Here is a 20,913-nt window from a genome sequence, read left to right as displayed (position 1 = left end):
TTGTGAAGCATCTGGCATCTGGTGCTCTTTCTGCTGAAATTTCAACAGATACAACTACAACTAAGACACACCCAGAATGTTCAGCTTTCAGCAAACCACAATCCTAGAAACATACAAAAGGATGGACTAAAGACACATGATTAAGGCGGATGTGCAATCAAACTTTACAAAGTCTTGCTAAAGTGAAACCTATCAGCCAAGATCTAATCACAGAGAGTGATGAAGATCAAAGAGATTGTGCAGGTGACAAGACAAAATAATTGATCTTGACACTTATGTTTGTAGATGGAAAGAAAAAATAAATCACAGAGAGTGAGTGCCACTCTTATTTTTTTTGACAGCGCAATGTGATAGAGTAATAATGTGTATCAATACGTTTATTTCCATTCAGTTTGGTACAGGATTTCCCTTTCTGTTGATAAATAGAGGGATAAAGAAAGTTAATTCAGCTGTATTGTAATATATGGTGAGTTCGCCTACAATATTTGAGCCAGGAGTGGAACATAGGGAACATAGGGAGAGACCTGTTGCTGCTGTAAAAATAATGGTGATGTATTCTATTGTATTCGTCATTTATATAGCGCCCTTTCCCCATTTCTATGGCCTCAATGTGCTTTGTGGTTGGAACGCCCGCTATGACCGTAGTCCATGTGTAGGAGGTTCTAAGATTTTAAATTAAAAGAAGCTTGTATGCATTTTTTGCCAGATTAGGTGGACTGGCTAGTCTCCAGTAAGCAGCCTGAAGGTCAGGCATGTGGGTGGGTGCTGTTGGTGGTTTAGGATGGCGTGCTAGTGCTGAAGATTCGATTTATGCCCAGCTAGACCACATTTATTTTTGTTGGTTGTCGATATATTCTAATGGCAGAGGTGTAGAGGTACGTTAGGAGTTTCAGTGTTGAAGGCTATTTGTGCTGCCAGGCCAGAATAGCATAGCCATTGCTGTGTTCTAAGGTGCATGGAAGGGTGGCCGTGCCTGTGGCCTGTGTCCACAGACGTGGTGTAAGGTACGCTTGGATGGAGTTTGACTGCAGTGTTCTTTTTCTTGGTCCAATACGGTTGGTTGGTTTCACTGTTCCGTGGTCTCCCTGGAACAAAAGTCTGAGCAGTGTGAGAGGGGCCCAGAGGGATGAGGGGGGGGTGAGGGGATGATGATAGTTTGTTACAGTGTGCCTCTGCAAGAGCTGCCGACATCCATGAGGTATTGATGGGTAGGAGTGTTGTTGTGTTTGAGGAGGACAATAGTTTATGGTGTGCCTCTGCGAACGCTGCCGGCGTCCGTGGGGTATTGGTGGGTAGGAATGTTGTTGTGTTTGAGGAGGATGATAGTTTGTTACAGTGTTGCTCTGCGAATGCTGTCGGGCTCCATGGGGCATTGGTGGGTAGGAGTGTTGTTGGGTTTGCGGAGGACAATAGTGTGTTACGGTGTGCCACTGTGAATGCTGCAAGCATTGACATCCGTGCAGAGCCTGTTAACGCAGGTTCAAATCCCAGCGGGGCCAAACTCAGCCTTTCATCTTTCCGAAGTCTATAAATGAGCACCACACACCGTGGGTAATAATAAGCAGCGCTCAGATACCTGAGGGTTCGTAGCGCTAAAAATGTGCCAAATTATTATTTATTATAATTATTATCTGTGGGGTATTGGTGGCTAGGGGTGTTTCTCAGCGTTTCTCGGCACCTATCGGGAGTGCAGAGTAGGGGAGGGTTTCAAGAGGGGGGAGGGAAGCCAGATTTTGAGGGCCTTTCTGAATGGCAGGTGATTGTCAATATTGCAAATGTGTAGGGATTGGGAGCTCCAGATGTTTGGATGGAGAAAGAGGATTCTCCAAGTCTTGAGGAGCTGTAATGTGGGACCACTAGGAGAGATGCTGTGTGAGATCAAAGATTCCTTGAGGGGTGGTAGCGATTGACTGTGGGCCTCATTATCTGTTTGCCGGTCTGAAAACAAGGGTGCCGGTAAGCTCACTGGCACCCTTGTTTCCGGACCAGCAAACTATGTGTTAAAGGTAGTGCGTCGACCAATAGGGTGCCAATGAAGGACTCTTAGTGTAGGGCTTATGTGTGCTCTGGAAGTTAGGTTATTGAGCCGCGGGCTGCATCGTTTTGGATTATTTGCAGTTTCCTTAGCTGAAATGCTGGTGTGCCTAGGTAAAGGCAGTTTGCATAGTCTAAGCGGGAGAGGATGATGGAGGTGATCTTGTAGAAACAGTGAGGATAGGTGGGTTAAGGGAAGATACGCCTGAAGATGCGTAGGTAGAAGAAACAGATTCTGGATATGGAGTTGATGTGTTGGGAGAGGGATAAGTCTGTGTCCAGTGTGCATCTGAGGTTTTCACCTAGGTGGAGATTGGCAGTGGGGGGCCTAGGGATTGCGGCCAGGGAATAGGGGGCAGGAGGAGGGATGTTTTCCCACAGACTAGGATTTCATTTTTCCCAGGATTGAGGATGAGGTGATTTGTTGTCATCCAGTAGTCATTATCCATGAGGCATGATGAGAGATCTGGACGGTTGGAGCCTGCCGATTTTGGGATTTTAATGATGATCTGGGTTTCGTCTGCGTAGTTGTAGCAGGTAAGATTGTGGGAGCAGAGGATTTAGACAGATATTGAAGCTGGTCGTGAGGTGGTGGTGAACGGGTGGAGGAGCATGATTTGTGAGCGATTAGAGATGAAAGAGGAGATCCAAAATAGGGCTGTGTCTTTGATTCCTGATAAGTTTAGCCTTTCGAGGAGGATGGTGTGATCAAGGGTATTGAAGGCGGCAGAGAGGTCAAGAAGGAGGAGTACAGTGCAGCCTTCTGCATCAGCTGTTCTTTTTAGGTCATCCCAGACAGACACTAGGGAGGATTCTGTTGTTTGGAGCGGTCTGAAGCCAGATTGCACAGGGTCCAGAAGGTTGTTGACTTCAGTGAAAAGGCCAAGCTGCTTGTATGCTGTGTGGTCCATGAGTTTGGCCATGAAGCAGGTGTTGGAGATTGTCCGGTACTTCTGGGGGAGGAGTGGGTCGATTGTAGGTTTTTGAGGAGGGGTTTGATGTAGGAGGTTTTTAGGGCTTCAGGGAAGGTTCCTGATGTTTGGGAGCGGTTGAGGATTGAGCATGCGATGCAATGCTGCCTGCACAGGTTGAGGCTAGGAGGTTTTTGAAGAGAGTGGGCAGGCAGGGGTCCTCAGGGAGCCTGATGGGCGCTCTGTGCTAGGAGCGAGAGGAACTCCTAGTGTGAGATTGGAGAGAACAAGGTGAAGGTTTGTATCGAAGGGGGGTTTCAACGGGGTCGGGCTGTGGGTGGGTAGTGGGTAGATGTGTTCAAATTTAGATATGATGGCTGAGTGCCTGTTGATAGCGACATTGTGGAAAGGTTCTGATAAGGTGTCACATAGGGATTTGGAGATGGGTGGGAGGGGTCAGAGCAAGCTGGGGAGATGAATTCAGAAATTATTCTATGTAGTTCTTTGCTCGGGTTGCAAGAGTTTAAGATTCTGTTCCCATAGAATGCTTTCTTGGTTTTTCTGATTTCCAGTCTTTATTCTCTGGTTAGTCTTGCTAAGGCGTTTTTTTTCTGGGCCGTAGGAATGATTCTCCAGATCCATTCCAGCCGGTGCTTGAGGGATTTTAGTGATTTGAGGGTAGCAAGAGCTACAGGTCAAAGAGTTTGATGGGGGTGGCCCATCCTAGAAGGAGAGTGTTGGGAGAGAGGTGAGAAGGGAGTTAGATCTGGAGTGATGATAACTTTATTCCATTGCAGGATGAGAGGTGTGGGGGTTGGTGGTGCTTGGGTGTGACCTTGGTGCTACAGTGCTACAGAGAATAAAATTGCTGAGTGACCATGATAGGTGGCGTGGGGGCAATGTAGATATGATTACAGTGCTGATGATTGCATCAAAGGTGTGACCTCCAGTGTGGGTGAGTGTGGAGATACGTTGCGTCAGGTTGAATGCTTCTGTGAGAGATCAGGTCATATGGTTTGAGGGTGAGTCTGGAATGTTACGGGGGTCAATGTTTTCTGCTCCCGCTCTCCATCTTTCTGCTCATGACTGAGCCGGAGCGAGGTCTACGAGGAGTGTGCGGCAGGTGGGAGGTGGAAGACTGGGACGATGGGCTGTACGTTGGGGATATCTGGGTTAGTGTGTGGTGGGTCTCGTTAGTCCTAGTGGTGCGGCTGTGATTTGGCCACTGTGTGGCATGGTGTCTAACCTGTGGGAAGGGTAAATCAGATTATGTGACTGAGTAGAGGAGGCATGTCCAACTGGGGTACAGCACTAAATACATACTTACCTGGCCTTGGGCACCTGGTTAGGGCAGTAGGAGCGGGTTTTGGGACACTTGGATAAAGGGGGGTGCAGCTAAAAGGTGGGTTCCACAGTAGGCAGTAAAATGTAGCAGCGCCTACATTTGGGACACCTGGATAGCGGGAAAAATGCCTAGATGAGATACAACAATGTCATTGATATAGCATCTACAGTTTAGTATTTGATCTTGATATGATAATGATGTGTTATTTATATAGCGCCTTTACCCAAAGTGCTTTACAGAGCACATATTTATATACAATATCACCCAACCAAAATCGGCACTCATTTATCGACCTCGGAAGGATGAAAGGCTGAGTTGGCCTTTTCAGGATTCAAACCTGCGACCTGCAAATCACGCTCAGATCGCAGCAGCAAGCGCTCAACTCGCTGAGCTATTTTATCGGCTGTTCTTTAATCTGGTCCTATTTTATGGATTATAGGACCAGATTAAATCTTGCTTGAAGGCAGCTATAAATAAATTAGCCAGATTTAAAGAAAAGCCTACACACATTGCTGTGGCCTTAGTTTACAGAAACATCACACCATTGTACAAAAACAAAATTGTGAGCCTGGGTCAGGTTTATCAATTCCATAATAGAATCTGTGGGGCCTAATTTTGTTGGTTAGATTGTCATGAAGCCAAGTAAGAGTAATAAAAGGGTGACATCGAAGTTAAGTAATTAAGGATACAAATGTATTAGAATTCTTACATAGCTGAACAAACTAAGGAAAACGAACTCAACAACCAACCCCTTCCCTGGGGAATTCAAATAATAAGTCTCTGAGGTGAACAAATTCAGGCTTCTTTCTCCAGTCGACATCCTCACTGCTCACACACAAAAAGTCTTGGGATTGTGTGTGTTCCCACAATTATTTTTGGCTCTTTCATCCAGTAGTTTCAGGTCCACTGTTTCTTGTCCTAGATTCTTGGGAATTCTTGGAGCTTTGCCGCCCTCGTCTCTCTCCTCTGTTAACCGCGTACTTGCTCTTCCCTGGCATTTGCAGTTGGGTGAGGGGGCTGCTCCAGTAACTGCAGAACCATGCTTTTCAGGCCATCAGTTCTCCCAGAGTAGGGCTTCATTCGGGTGTCGCAATTCGTGCATATCGGTGCACTGCATCTGAGGTGGCTCGGTCGCTCTCCTCTGGAGACCGGGTGGCTTAGGCTCTCTGCCAACCTCTACACAGCAGTGTTTTTTCACAGGCTCTGGGATTCCTCCGCCCACAACATATGCGATGTGGTCCTGCCTCCAGGCTGGATTGGCCTGGCGCTATAGTACAGGCTTCCACTGTGCACGGGCTGACTGAGGCTAATCCTCCTGCAGCCACTTGATCCCTCCCAGTGGCTGTTTCTCTCCTCTGCACCGTGAAATGTAACACCATTGGTTCTGTATTTCTGACAGCAAGGTGAGGTCAGCAACCAAACCAAGCACATGTAAAGGCCCCTGTATATTATTATTTTGTTCAGCCCCCATGTATCCAACACACAATTGGGACAGTGAAATTAAAGGAGATTATCTAAACTTTTCAAATGGGGATTCCTTGTCCCCTAAGTGGGGTGACCCCCCACTAAGATCTTGCTTGCCCTGTCCCCTGGGGGAGGTTTTGCATAGCAGACTCACCTCCCGAGTCCCAAAGGTGGTGGCTCCACCTTGAGGAGAAGGGTACAATTCCCTGGCTTCATCACAAGGCGTAGCCAGTGTATCCTTAAGGATGTCTTTGAATTTTCTTAGCCCCATGGTGAGGCATTCATATGTGCTCGACAGCTTTCAGGGGGGCCCAGTTGGTATCAGAGACTCTTGTGAGTAGGGCATTATCACCGTCCAGGTAGGCAATGAACAGGGATGGGACTACTGTTCTGAAAGTGGGGACAGGGATGAACGGCTTGACTTTGTGGAGGAGCACCAGCTGGTGCCATGCTGATGGTGTTCTTGTTGATGTGTTCTTGTTGATGTGTGTTTTGAATGAGAGGTCATAGTCAATGGCAAGAGATTTCGTTTTGGGTGAAAGTTGAGGTGGGAATCCATCAAGTTTCATGTCATTCCACCAGCTTCACTTGGGCATGCTTGGTGAGATTTCTTGGGAGAATGTATTTGGTCTTTGTCAGGTTGAGTGCCAAGTAGGTGCTTGACATCCAGGCTTGGATGAGGGTAAGACAATGCTTGAACCGATGGATGTCACTGGTACAATTTATCATTAGGTAAAGCTGCGTGTCATATCCATATTGGTGTATCTTGATGTCAGTGTTGCCAGGAAGATCCTCTGGAGGTTGCATGTAGAGGTTGAATAGGATGAGGACAGGGTGGGCCCTGCTGTACTCTGCAGGTTATTGGGTCCCAATACGATCTGTTGGTACCAATCTGCATGAGTGGGTTGTAGTTGGAAAGTAGTAGGCAAGCCACAACGAGACTGTTTCATCGAAGCTCATGGTAAGGATGTTGAGGATGGCTTCATAGTGAATGGTGTTGAAGGCAGCAGAGAGGTCATGTAAGACATATAAGCAGAGATCTTCTTTGTCAAGGATTTTTAGAACTTCATCGATAACATGGGTGGTGGCGGTCTCTGTACTGCTTTGCTGCATTATGATGCACCCACAGTGTATGCTGGCATTGTCACTGGAAATCTCTTTCATTAAGCTGCACCCAAAATATTTACCAGCAATTCACGGGCAAATCACCTTTATGAAGCTGTGCCAAAATATATGTCAGCATTTTCAAGGTAAATCACATTCATGAAGCTGTGTCCCAATATATGCCAATGGGTATCTAGTCATAGCATCGAATGCCAAAGCATCGAATGCCTTACCATCTAAAAAAAAGTGTCAAAAAAAAGCATCTAATGCAGTTTATTTAAGGTAAAGGGTTTAGTTTAGTTTAATTGTATTGGGTTTTTAAAGGTGAAAAAGGGGGTTGGGGACCCCCCCATTAATAAAGAAATGAAAAAAGTGCTTTAGATGCTTTCTTTTCGACACTTTTTTTAGATGGTAAGGCATTCGATGCTTTGGCATTCGATGCTATGACTATAAACCCTGCCAATGATCACTCTCTAAATCACCTTCATGAACCTGCCCTCACAGAATATACCAACATTGTTACTGTACATCATGTTCTTGATGCTAGCGTGACCCTCTAGCTCCCAAAACAGACACATGCACTGATACCACTTGAACAGACACACTCAGCCACTCACACACTCACACTCACACTCACATAAACATACACACTAACTAACTTTTATGAAGCTGCACCCACAACAAATCCCAGCATTCCTATGACAAATCACTTTCATTAAGCTGTACCACAATATTTGCCAGCATTGTGAGGGTAAATCAGGTTTATGACACTGTGCCCAAAATAAATGTCCGCAGTCAAATGGTAAATCTCTTTAATGAAGCTGTGCCCACAACATATGCCAGCATATTCACTTTATATCACTTTCATATTGCTGGTTCAGCATCCAGCCAGCAAACACAAAAAATGCACCAATCACACTTGCACAATACGACAAACACTTTAAAACGTACATTTACACATGACCTGCTGCTTATGGCTTTGCTCTGTCCTTCTGGTTTTAAATGGCAGTACTACAGGCGTCACTATCATAAAAAGGAAGTAGAGGTGCAGAAGGCACAACACAAGAGGCATCGAAGCAGAGAAAGGGAGAAGGAAGATAGGGATAAGCAAAGCACAGTCAAAGAGCAGACAGAGCACTGGATATGGGTAGGATTGATAGGAGGGCAAGGTACTAAGCTATAGAGGGGGCATGAGGGACTACGAAAAAGTACATACATGATCAAAGTTGGAGTCCAGGTCGCAACACTAACAGATATAGTATAAGCACTTCTATCCAAGCGGTGGTGCAGGTTTTTTACTATGATTATTAGAGTTTTTCAATGTCTGTAAAGAATAGCTTACACATATTTTTGGGTCTAAAGAAGTAATTACTAGTTAGTAGAGCCAATATTACTAATTATGATGACCTTAGCAGCACCTTTTAAGAGTTTGATGCAGAATCTCAAAACCCGCTGTGAAGGCAGGCTAATTCCTCATATAGGCCTTGCATACCTAGTAATTATTGCTAACTGTCCAAAACTATATGAAAGCTATTTTGTACACACATGAAAAACACTAGTACATATGTGTGATGTAGTCCCCTGCCTAAACTTGGGAATCGAAAGTGGGGTGGACAAAGGGGTCGGAGGCATATTGACCTAGTGGATGTTGGACCCAGGTGAGGTACAAAGGTTCTGTACTGACTATCCCAACTGGGTCCCTGTGCTAAGGCATGGGACAGTCACAGGGACCCATGCATACTTACAACCCCTACAGACGTCCCTGGTCACCTGGTACAGCTCCTTTTGAGATACAGAGACCCCCAAGTCAACCACCAAAGGGGAAATCAAAGGGGCAGCCCCCTGATTTTTTTCCTGGATGGTATCATGACAGCAAAAGTCACAGAGACCCTAAGACCACTACTGACACCAACCCTACCAGTGACCCCCACAGAGAAACAGAGGACCCTAATGCTCTTTTCCATAATGTAAGCACATTCATAGAGTTGTTGCATCACATTGGCCAGACGCAAACATCCAGCATTAGAAAAGAAACCTCGCTCTTTAAGGTAACAATGATGCAATCTTTCAGCGTCCCTGATGAGCCAGGAAATATTTGTTTTTCTGGCATTGATGCCAGAGGAGCCATTTTGCATTCTGACTCATACATGGTCCATGGACATCTTGCGGTTACAAAGTTGTGTTACAACATAGAGGAGCTGAGTTGCAAAAATGTGCAAGCGAGGGAATAAACAAATCTCATGCTCCCAGCCTCATCACTTATAGAAACCGGCACTGTGCACCGAAAGGTATAAATGTAAAAAAAAGTGTCCATAATTATCAAGGAATTTTCCAGCTTTTGATTCACAAGCTAGGACAGCAGAAAAGCCCACACTAATGTGGGCACTGATAACAGGATCAACGTAGGAGAAAAGGGAAACTTCACATGTGTCCATGGCACTTGTTCAATCTAAGGTAGTGGCAGGCACTTTTAGAGATTCAGTCCAGCCCCCCCACCCCCGCCGTCATGTCTCATGAACAACACAACCCATGGCACTATTGTCTAACAACACATCCTTCAGAACATACATGTTCTCAATAGCCTTACACACCACCACAGGCAAGGGGAGACCCTACTATAAAAGTTATCCAGATCAAGGTAGCAGTGTGCATTATGCAAGCAGAAGTTGAATGCAGGAGTTTGGTAAAGAATAGTGACAGAGAAGAGTTTGGAGGGGCGAGAAGGATGAGAGTGTTTTTGGCTGGAGGCAGGATTTGAAGGAGGCTGGAGGAAGATAATGTTTCCATCAGAAGGAGAAGATTTGGAGAAAATGAGGGTGATCAGAAGAGAGAAGGAACGTTTTGGGAGGGTGGTTGGACAATAAGGAGGTGGAGAGTTGTTGAGGAGTGGAGGAGGCAGGACATCAGAGGAAGAGCGCAAGTTGGGAAAAGGTTAGAGAAAGTATATTAAGGAACAAATTGCTTCAACAAAGGATGGAGTTGTCACCAGCTGGAGAGAACTGTGAGGAGTCAAGAGGAGGAACAATTATAATTATAATTATATTTATAAAAAGAAGGCGGTAAGATTGAAGGAAAATTAACCCCAGAGAGGCATCTGGTTAGGAGAAAAAAGGAGGTGAAGCCCTGGACATCAGTGGCAGAGAAAAGAGCATTAAAGATGGAGAAATAACCCCTATATGTATGAGATGGCTGGAGGAGATAAGGTACCCCATCGAAAAAGAGAGAACAATGAAGTCCTGGCAAAACAAGTTGATCCAGGGCAAACTCTAGAACTGGTGAGAAGAGGCCTGAGATAGTTTGAACTTACAAAGTGCTAGAGAGCATATCGACAGATAGAGAGTGCCCTGGGGATGAAGAATCCAAAACAGGGAGTTGTCCAGCAGACCAGAAACCTTCTGAGTCCTACTCTAAAGACAGTGACAATTAACCCTAACCAAAGAGGTGCATCCATCACACAGTTCTCTGGAGGAGTTCATCTGGATGTTCCAAAGCCCAAGACATATCAGTCTTGGAAACCCTGAGCACCATAGTTAATCAACCAGAGTTTGGGAACACTGCAACACCAAGCCAAAGACCAGGGTCATTGAATGGACATTCAAGCAGGACCAGTCTAGGTCCAACAAGTGTCACTTTGTAAGAAACTCTGTATTATACTTTGCCTTTAACTGAGAGACTGTCATGAACAGCCCAACATCTGAGAGAGGGGTTCCAGCTGAAGTAAGCTGATTTGCACATAGTAAAAACACTATTGGTCAGGAGCCTCTTAATTAACATTGAGAGTAGAAGAGAGAGGATTTTTCAGGCACCTACTGGCCAACACAGTGCCAATAGGCAACGACCTCAGTGGAGATATTCTATGTAGGCACCAGTTCGTCAGGACATGTGGTCTTCAATTTTTCCATCTCTCCACTTTAAGGATGCACATGTACACAATGATATCTGCACAACCTTTTGCATGCCCTGTAGCATGTGCTCTTCCACAATCATGTGCTCTTATTGGGGAATTGTGCACATCTTGTGAGAGATCTCATGTCACGACATGTACTACGTCGTGTAACAGTGTGTTTCCCACACATTTTGGTACTTTCTACTGTGCTTGTGTGCAAGAATGCAAAGTTCACACCTTTGTCTTGAGACTGTGCTCATTATTTAGAATGTGGCCTAGGCTGTTCAATGAGTTGGTTGCCATACAAACACAAACGGTCTACCTGGACTCATTTCTAATCTGCAATTTGGTCATTATCTTGTAGAGCACAACAAAAAACAATTTTTTGCACAATGATGCCGACAGTGTCAGAGTAACACATGAGCAGATCACGCGAGAATGGCTGTAAAAAGGTTTGTCAGTTTCAGAAGGACTACCTTGTCACCAAAAGGTAGCAGCTGTTCAGCAGGAGTTCACCGAATCTGGCTGTGCATACAAAAAAACAGAGAGCGGTTACTGATTTTACAGAGTGGACCATCCCATAGGCGCACTAATCACGTGCCTTGAGGCTATCAAGGTTTGAAGGGTCACTATGGTGAAGCAGGATGCACCTCATTATATTCAGTAATGTGTATTTGTCATTGTAACTAGAAATGCTTCTTCTCCTACAATACAAATGTACACCCTTGAGTCAAATACCCACTCACGACATTTCATGTTCTGAGTGGAACGTGAAACACAACCATAGGAGCATTCTGTGCTGTGTTCCAATGTGCTTCATTGCGTTTCTTTCCTGCACCCATAAGGGGGACTTGCTTAAAAAAGGAGACTTGGCAATGCCAATAGTTTTGCCTTTTGCATCGGCATGGGATAGGCATTTGCCTGTCACTGCGGCAATGGTATTTGTTGCAGCTGCAGAATGGTGCCATTGGAGGCTCATATAATAGTAGTGCCTGGAAAATGCCCATTGAATACCTATACACAAGGCAAAACTGTTGGTATCGCCAATGCATGTTTTTAGCTGGACTGCAATGAAGGACATGCATACTGATTATAAACCAAATGAGTGAAGGCACACTTAGATAAGTCATTGTTACTACACCAATAACCATTTACAGCTCCAATTAAGCTATTCACTCCGTGAACACTGCTTTGAAAATAACACTGGCAGGCACTACTTTGAGTGCAAATCTGGTGTTATTGCTAGATAAAGAAAGCTCAAAGAGATCGCAGGAGGGTGTGTTCTGGGCAGTGAGGGGCAGGAAGTGGCTGGGCATGTTACCTTCTAGCTCTACTCCAGTGCAGTGGCTTCTGCTCATGGGTGTCTGGGCTGGAGTGTAAGCACACATTGTACTATGGCGATCAGGGGGAAACCTTTTTCCTTTGCACCCCATTTTTAAGAGCAATATCGATTAATCATTTAAATAAATTGGAATCTGATGAAAGAGTGTACCAGAAATGGTTCCTTGTAGGTGTACTTTGTCTTTTCAGATTTTGAACTCCCCCACTTTGTCGATTTGCCCTCATCTTATTATTGATAAAATGGGCCCGAACAGTGTGTACCTTCTGAGAAAAACAAATAATAGCAGCCACTTAATTGAATGCCAGAGTGTGATGGTTCGTCTGAAACTAAATATCTAAAGTTTTTTTGTTCCAAACCTTCGTTTGAAGCTGTCAAATATGTAACGTGTGCTTGTAGGAATTAAATGGTTAAATAAAAGATTTTTTTTATTCCAGCCTCAAGTGAAGTCGTCTGTCAGTCATTTCATTGCTTTTGCACATTCGAGTGTGAATGAAGTGAGCGTTAAATACCAACAGAATGAAAAGCACTACAACTACACAACACCGAAAAGTTTTCTGGAGCTAATCAAACTCTATCAGAACCTTTTAAGCAAGAAGAGGAAAGAGCTAGTGCAAAAAATGGAACGATTAGAAAATGGTTTACAAAAACTGCAAACAACAGCTTCTCAGGTAAGGTCCAGAAACCTTTCAATGGCTGACTTACTGCTCCTTACTTTAATGTATACAATTTCTAGATGACACCAAGCACGTGGCCGTGGTCTTCCACATTATCCTCCGCATTACCACAACAGGTTATAGAGAGCACTAGGACCTGGTTTGTATACCAATTAATAGCATTGACTCAAATGGTAGACATTTCCATGTGTGAAGCCAGTATCCTTGTTCTTAGTATGGACAGACTGCATTGCCATTGCATATAGAAGGAATGCAAGGATGCTGAACGCTTTACTGGTACCAAGAGCATATCTGGTTTATGAAAACATCAGTGGGGAAATTAGCAATTTATGTCAAAGAAAATATCCTCTAGCTCATAAGCCATTTTGTCTCTACCAAATGGTCATTTTAAAGGCATGTGCAACTCCTGCGCAGCCATGGGAGAGCCAATGGACTCCTTAACTTTCTCACGTGAAGGTGTATGGAACTGTGTGAGCAAACATGTGCAGGATCAAACAACGAAATCAAACTTTCTTAAGGCCACAGTCACATAATTGACTAGTAGAGATCAAATACAACATCCCAAAAACAGAAAGACACCTATTCTGTTTACAGCAAATATAAAATACACGTTTCCTTTGACAGATCCACAAGTCATTTTTAAAATCAGCAGTGCTGGAGGTACCGGGGCATTGACTAATCCTGGTCATTTATTTGTATGCACACATGGGAAGGATCCTCAGAAGAATCCCTCTGCAGAAGCTAGGCCTTTGGATGGCAAGGTATGTAGCTTCACCAAGATAGCAAACAGGAGGACTAGCAGAGCAGAGGGAGGAGTACCTTGAATCCAACTCGTTCGGGCAATCACCATTGCTTGCTTTGGTTTCGTTAAGCTTTTCCCTAGTTTACTGTGCATATTTCACAACCTGACATTAATAATTTCTAGGGGGAAGACCCCGAATATTCAAAAGAAAATCAGCAAATTAAATGTCCTGCTAATAACTTGAAAAATGCTATATCAACCCATTTGCATGAGAAAAATATCTACTAGTTCTGCAGATGACTAGGATCAGGGGCAGTATGCCCGAGAAGTGATGAAGGAATGGGTCTACCTAGAAACGTCTATGGTGAGAATTCTGCCCACGAATGTGGTATTGCAGTATTAAGAATCCTTTGTTGGTGAGAATGTGCTTCCACACACTTAAAAAAAAGTAAAGTTATGTTACCACTGTCTCAGAAGCAGCGATTCAGCTTGGGCCAAATGAGGCATTGGTCTCTTTCTTCCAGGTTGAGAGGGTTGATGGAAACAATACAAATTAGATGGATCATCTAATATCTGATATTGGACACACCTTATATGCCTATTTCTTAGATACACTACAGTTATTCCCAAATATGTGTATATGAGCAGATATGTTATAAACCAAATAAAGTATACATTTGATAGTTTTCCTCGGGTTATACAAGATCTAGCCACCTCAATACCTCCATGCAGGAGAAAGTGTTACAGTACACACCAAAGCTGTAACAAGGGTTGCTCATACTCCTTGTGTGACTTGGTGGTGATCAATATGGGCATTCCTTCAGGGATCAGAGGGACTTCTCATCACTTGTTATCTGTGTGACCTACAGTGGCTCAGTTATGGAGCTCACCCAAGCCCCTTCCCATTGACGCTGCATGTTCTTGTATTTATCTCATTTTTGCCAGGGAGAAGATTGGTGCTATACTGAAAAACAAGTTTCTCCAACATTTATGGATGCAAAATCTTTATTGACTTTACATCGAACAATGAGCTATTTGTCATAGAGCCACATTGAAGGAGATGTTTTTATCACACATCTAATGCTGATTGGACACATTTGACTTTCTGTCTTGTACAGTGGATCCTATATATGTCCATATGTGGTTATGATGCACAATCCTGTGTATATTGCACCACAAATGCATGGGTAGCTCCTCTTCTGGCACCTGACTCCTGACTCATAATTATTGGATCCCATATATATACCTAAAACAGGTTAAACACAAACCCCATAAATGTACTCCTCACCAGGGTCAATTTATCTCTGCGGTCTGGGGTAGGTGTAAATCTATGTATAAGTAAAGAGATAGAAACTCTAAATTCCAACTAGATCTCTCATAAAAAGTGATTGGACCTTCGCTCTTTTATTACTGATTGTCCTGAAAAAATTGACACAGGAACCCTAAAAGGATTTTTTCATATAAACTTATTCAGTTTATTAATTCATCTATCATAAAAATGAAAAAAACACCCATAGAATCACAAAGGGAGTCATAACTAAATACAATATCACATCAACAAGATACAAATACATCAACATTCAACAATACAATAGACAAAATGACAAAAAATATAAGCTTCAACACTCATAAAGTGTCTCGACATAAAATTCCCAACATGTTTCTGTTCCTAACACCACGCTGGTCAAACATTCATCAGGGGATGTTCTTTTTTTTTTTAGTTTCTTCAACACTTTGTGCTGTGGTATGAAAACCATAAAAAGAGAGAGACAAAGAACACCTAAATCACCCATTTGAGAAAGTGTGAATAATGTATCTAACAAACAACTCAACCTGTATCTATACAGTGTCGAGGAGTCATAGAGTGTGCACCTACAGCACACCCCTATTCTATTCTACAAGAAGTACCTGCACATGTACCTTCTTCCACGACATGAAGATATTTATGCCAATTCCAAATTAATAGAAACCGTTCACTCTAAATTGCTCTTGCATAGCACGTAAGCTCATCTGCCGCTACAAAAACATCAGATAACAAATGGAGCACCAATCACACTCATGTGAGGGTCCACATATTGTACAAAAACCCCAAAATATCCTGAGGATCAACAACCTCTTTCATGCACTTAATTCATACCTTATGCTGCCATTGCTGCAGGCATAAATACACTTGATTCTAATAGAAACAGTGGCCGGAAAGGTTCTTCCTATCTGCTGAAACAACAAAAGGGGGAAAGGGGGTAGAGAAAGAAAACTCAACATCCACTGCTCAAGTTTACACATAATTGTAACCTTCCTAGATAGGCCACATGTCTTATCTTGGGTTCTCTGGATCGCCCCCCCCTAGCTCAATCAGCAAGTATGCACCCTGTCTGTATAAGAATCACACTCCTTAGGATGTCCAATTCATCATAGTCAATCTAAACCAAAGAAGCAAAGGCTACCCTTAAACCATCGTTCACAACAACCCTGTCTGAAATAACTACACAGCAGCTGAGTATGGCATGAATTCGGGAGCCTCACATCGCCCTCAATCCTTGGCAAAATTGTCAACAAACTTCTATATCTTCACCGGCGTACAACTTTGGACATAATTGTCCCTTGTGTGATATGTTTACTCTTTTACTCATACACGCGCCTCATTCAATCTACAACTCTTTGCAATATGGTATGAATTACTTTCATCACATTCCAACATTTCAAAACCACTATTTACCTAATTCTTCGTGATCAGCGGCATACAGGAAACAAACTCTTCATTATGGAAGCCACTGCGTCCCAATCGTGACGCTTTATTTGCACCAATAGACACTAAGAGCGGATCCAACCCGCAATTCTCACGCGCCGTGCCATGTTGGAAAACTCGAGCCTATAACTTGCAAAAGTTCTAAACACCACCAACGCAATGGGCGGGAAGGGGGGAGCACAGAGATCCCACCATCCCCCTAATGTTCTGTTAATCCTTCCTCTGAGGAAGTCTAATTTTCACCCGTACAGACAAATCTCACTAAAAGTTGATCTTGAACGTGCTTTTCTCTAATGTATACACTGTAACACTGTGATCATCACCGTACAACAACTTGAATCCTTTTGATCCATTTATATTAGAAAATAATCAAAACAATTGACAAAAAACAGCACTGAAACAGTAGAAAAACAAAGGCATAGGCGATGACCAGATGCCATATTAGAACATTCTCTGGACTGTTCAAACTTCATCCCACTCAGTTTTGTTTTGCAGAAGTGTCATTGCAGGCCCCCCATAATGCCAAATTCACATGCACAGTTAAGGCGCTGGCACATTTCAAAGACCGTGGTGCCTCACATACACGAGGACTTGCTGCATGGAAATCTGGCATTGCACCTCTGCTCTGATGCACTGGTAGCATGCATTGGATCAGGTGCACCCATTCATAACGTGGTTCAAAACGTAAGTACCAGTATTATTATTAATATTATGGTTATATTTACAAGCACTTGTAGAGTGCAATGTTTATCACCAGTAAGCTGGACATTTTGCACTCCTCCAAGGAACTTTGTATAGGTGGTCAAGTGGTTCCAGGAGCCCCACACAATGAGATTGCACACCCTACCTGGAACATATATGCCTGAAGTCGCAGTTCAAATCCTGGCTCTGCCTAATGCTGTGCAACACACCGAAATACAGCAGGCATATGTGAATTCCACGTGCACCCACCATGTTGTAACACAATCAGTTAATTTAATAACATAACCCCAGATTTACAATGTTAGTCTTTCAAAGAATGCGTTTTTCTGCATGTGCATCACAATGCGATTATGTTTATCTGCTCACAAGGGTTAACCTATGTATAGTTATGAGAACTCTCACTGACATGCATCAATGACTGGGCAAATGACGTGGACTGTGACATCCTCAGCATTCCATACAAAGTGGCTGAAGCTTCATCACAAACCTACACCCCTTTACAGCATCGGTAACCCCCTTCCCCTGTCACTCTAGACCAGGAGTGCACAACTGATTTTGACAGAGGGCCGAAAGTACCTTACATGATGGCTATAGTGGGCCGAAATGTAAATGTGGGCAGGGCGGTAGGCGGGGCGTGGCAGTCGGTAGGCGGGGCGTGGCAGGAGGCTTTTTCAACCCCCAATTTGTATAAAACACATGGAAAAAGAATATGTTTTTGAGGGGTAACGATTTTTATTTGTATTTCAAACTTACATTTTGTACTACACATTTTCCATTGTTATAATTTATTTCTATTTAGTTATTGTATATCGTCTGTTTAATTAAATGATATATATTTTATTGACCCTTGATTGGACATTACGTTATTTTGGACTGCTATAGTTTGCTGTTTGGGTTGCCCAAGAGGAGTATGGCCTTCGTTGAGTCAGGTTTCCTCAAAAAGCAAAGGATGTACATCTCCTAACAACTGTGCCTGTTTTAGCTTTATTATTGGGCTCACTCTTGGAGTGCAACACTATGCCCATGTCCCTCACCCCCAACCAAACAATATGCCCCATGGCTCCCACCCCCAACCAAACACTATGCCCCATGGCCCCCGCACCCCCAACCAAACACTATGCCCCATGGCTCCCACCCCCAACCAAACAACATATCCCATGGCTCCCACCCCCAACCAAACACTATGCCCCATGCCCCCTCACCCCTAACCAAACACTATGCCCCATGGCCCCCTCACCCCTAACCAAACACTATGCCCCATGGCTCCCACCCCCAACCAAACACTATGCCCCATGGCTTCCCACCCCTCAAGCAAACACTATGCCCCAAGTCCCTCACCCCCAACCAAACACTGTGCCCCATGGCCCCCTCACCCCCAACCAAACACTATGCCCCATGGCCCCCCACCCCTCCAACTCAGCACACAAACTCTCAAACATGCACCCATACAGACCCAACCCCCCACCCCCCAACTCAGCACACAAACATGCACCCATACAGACCCAAACCCCCTACCCCCCAAACTCAGCACACAAACATGCACCCATACAGACCCGAACCCCCCCAACTCAGCACACAAACTCTCAAACATGGACCCATACAGACCCAACCCCCCACCCCCCAACTCAGCACGCAAACATGCACCCATACAGACCCGAACCCCCCAACTCAGCACACAAACTCTCAAACATGCACCCATACAGACCCAACCCCCCCACCCCCCAACTCAGCACACAAACTCTCAAACATGCACCCATACAGACCCAAACCCCCCATCCCCCAACTCAGCACACAAACACTCAAGCATGCACCCATACAGACCTGAAACACCCACCCCCCCAACTCAGCACACAAACTCTCAAACATGCACCCATACAGACCCAAACCCCCCAACCCAGAACACAAACATGCACCCATACAGACCCAAACCCCCACCCTCCCAACTCAGCACACAAACTCTCAAACATGCACCCATACAGACCCGAACCCCCCAACTCAGCACACAAACTCTCAAACATGCACCCATACAGACCCAACCCCCCCACCCCCCAACTCAGCACACAAACTCTCAAACATGCACCCATACAGACCCAAACCCCCCATCCCCCAACTCAGCACACAAACACTCAAGCATGCACCCATACAGACCTGAACCACACACCCCCCCAACTCAGCACACAAACTCTCAAACATGCACCCATACAGACCCAAACCCCCCAACCCAGAACACAAACATGCACCCATACAGACCCAAACCCCCACCCTCCCAACTCAGCACACAAACTCTCAAACATGCACCCATACAGACCTGAACACCCCACCCCCCCCAACTCAGCACACACACTCAAGCATGCACCCATAAAGACCCGAACCCCCACCCCCCAACTCAGCACACAAACTCTCCAACATGCACCCATACAGACCTGAACTCCCCCACCCCCCCAACTCAGCACACACACTCTTAAACATGCACCCATACAGACCCAAACCCCCCACCCCCCATCTCAGCATACAAACTGTCAAGCATGCACCCATACAGACCCTGCATCTCAACATACACCGCACTTACACTCCACAACAAACATTCATGCACAGCCGACCCTCCCCGCCCCCGCATCTCAACAAACACTGCACAAACATACAAAAACAAACATTCATGCATACCCAACAGACCCCCCACCCCTGCATCTCAACATACACAACACAAACATACAAAAACAAACATGAATGCACACCCAACACCCCCCCACCCCCACATCTCAACAAACACTGCACAATTATACAAAAACAAACATTCATGCATACCCGACACCCCCCCACCCCCGCATCTCAAAATACACAACACAAACATACAAAAACAACCATTCAAGCACACCCCCACCCCTGCATCTCAACACTGCACAAACATACAAAAACAAACATTCATGCACACCTGACATGCCCCCACCCCCGCATCTCAACAAACACAGCACAAACATACAAAAACAAACATTCATGCACACCCGACACCCTCCCACCCCCGCATCTCAACATACACAACACAAACATACAAAAACCAACATATGTGCACACCCGACACCCGCCCCACCCCCGCATCTCAACACAACACAAACATAAACACAAACATACAGCAGAACAGACCCGACACACAAACACAAACAAAAGGACCACTTACCGGAGGTGCTGGAAGGCAGGCTAGCTGGAATGCTGGCAAAGCTTCTGGCACTACGGCTGGCGTGGGCGTGGCAAGGCTGAAATGCCTTCCGGCATCAAGCCTTACTGGCCACACCAGCCGTAGTGCTGGCCCTCCATTGGTGCAGCACACACTGACTACGTGACTCATAGGAGCTACGTGGTGCGTGTGTGCGCCGGACTCCATTAGGAAAGTCTTTGTGCCTCGCGGGCCGGACAAAATACCATGGCGGGCCGCAACTGGCCTGCAGGCCGTATGTTGTCCACCCATGCTCTAGACCCTTCAACTTTCCTTTTGGGCATTCACTCTGGACGGAGGCTCTTCTGCCACGATGTAAGTCTCGCGTTGTTTCATGAAAAGCTAGCCTTGGATGGTGATGCAGTTCCGTAGCGTGTAGAAACAATGTGCCAATCGCTGCATTGTGTAAATAACACAGTGGAATTGTGTGATTTGGGTAAAAGATCAAACAACACTGCTTAATTAAACAGTAATGAGGTTGAGTGATGGTCTAAAAAAATAGGCAGAATCGTAGGGCAAAATAAATATTAAATGTGTCATTTGCGTTTGTCTAGGAAAGCATTCACAGTGAAGTGATATTGGGGGTGCTAAAAGGCCTTCTTCATTTGGAAAATGTGAATGAAGAATCAAGTGACAGGCTGTATGGGATTACTATTTTGGTTCTCTCATGGGTTAGTGATTTGTTGATTGTGAATGTGGTTGTGATTTCTATGATTGATTTTCATGTATTTTCTGAATGCTGTTAATGTCCT

The 20,913-nt window shown here is 44.8% G+C and overlaps 1 protein-coding gene across 1 annotated transcript in view; it reads left to right on the top strand.

Annotated features, from left to right (window-relative positions):
* The window catches only part of LOC138488874 (dynein axonemal heavy chain 11-like), a 2,478,284-nt gene that overhangs the window by 1,707,686 nt on the left and 749,685 nt on the right, over positions 1 to 20,913 (top strand). Inside the window, exon 30 of the mRNA XM_069616234.1 lies at positions 12,521 to 12,754. Within this exon, the coding sequence (XP_069472335.1) occupies positions 12,521 to 12,754 (234 nt within the window). The remainder of the gene's footprint in view (positions 1 to 12,520; positions 12,755 to 20,913) is intronic.

This window comes from Ambystoma mexicanum, chromosome 9, assembly GCF_040938575.1.
Source record: "Ambystoma mexicanum isolate Mex_15411 chromosome 9, UKY_AmexF1_1, whole genome shotgun sequence".
NCBI classification, from domain to species: domain Eukaryota; kingdom Metazoa; phylum Chordata; class Amphibia; order Caudata; family Ambystomatidae; genus Ambystoma; species Ambystoma mexicanum.
Note: the sequence above shows the minus strand (reverse complement) of the source record. Positions and strands in the feature narration are given on the sequence as shown.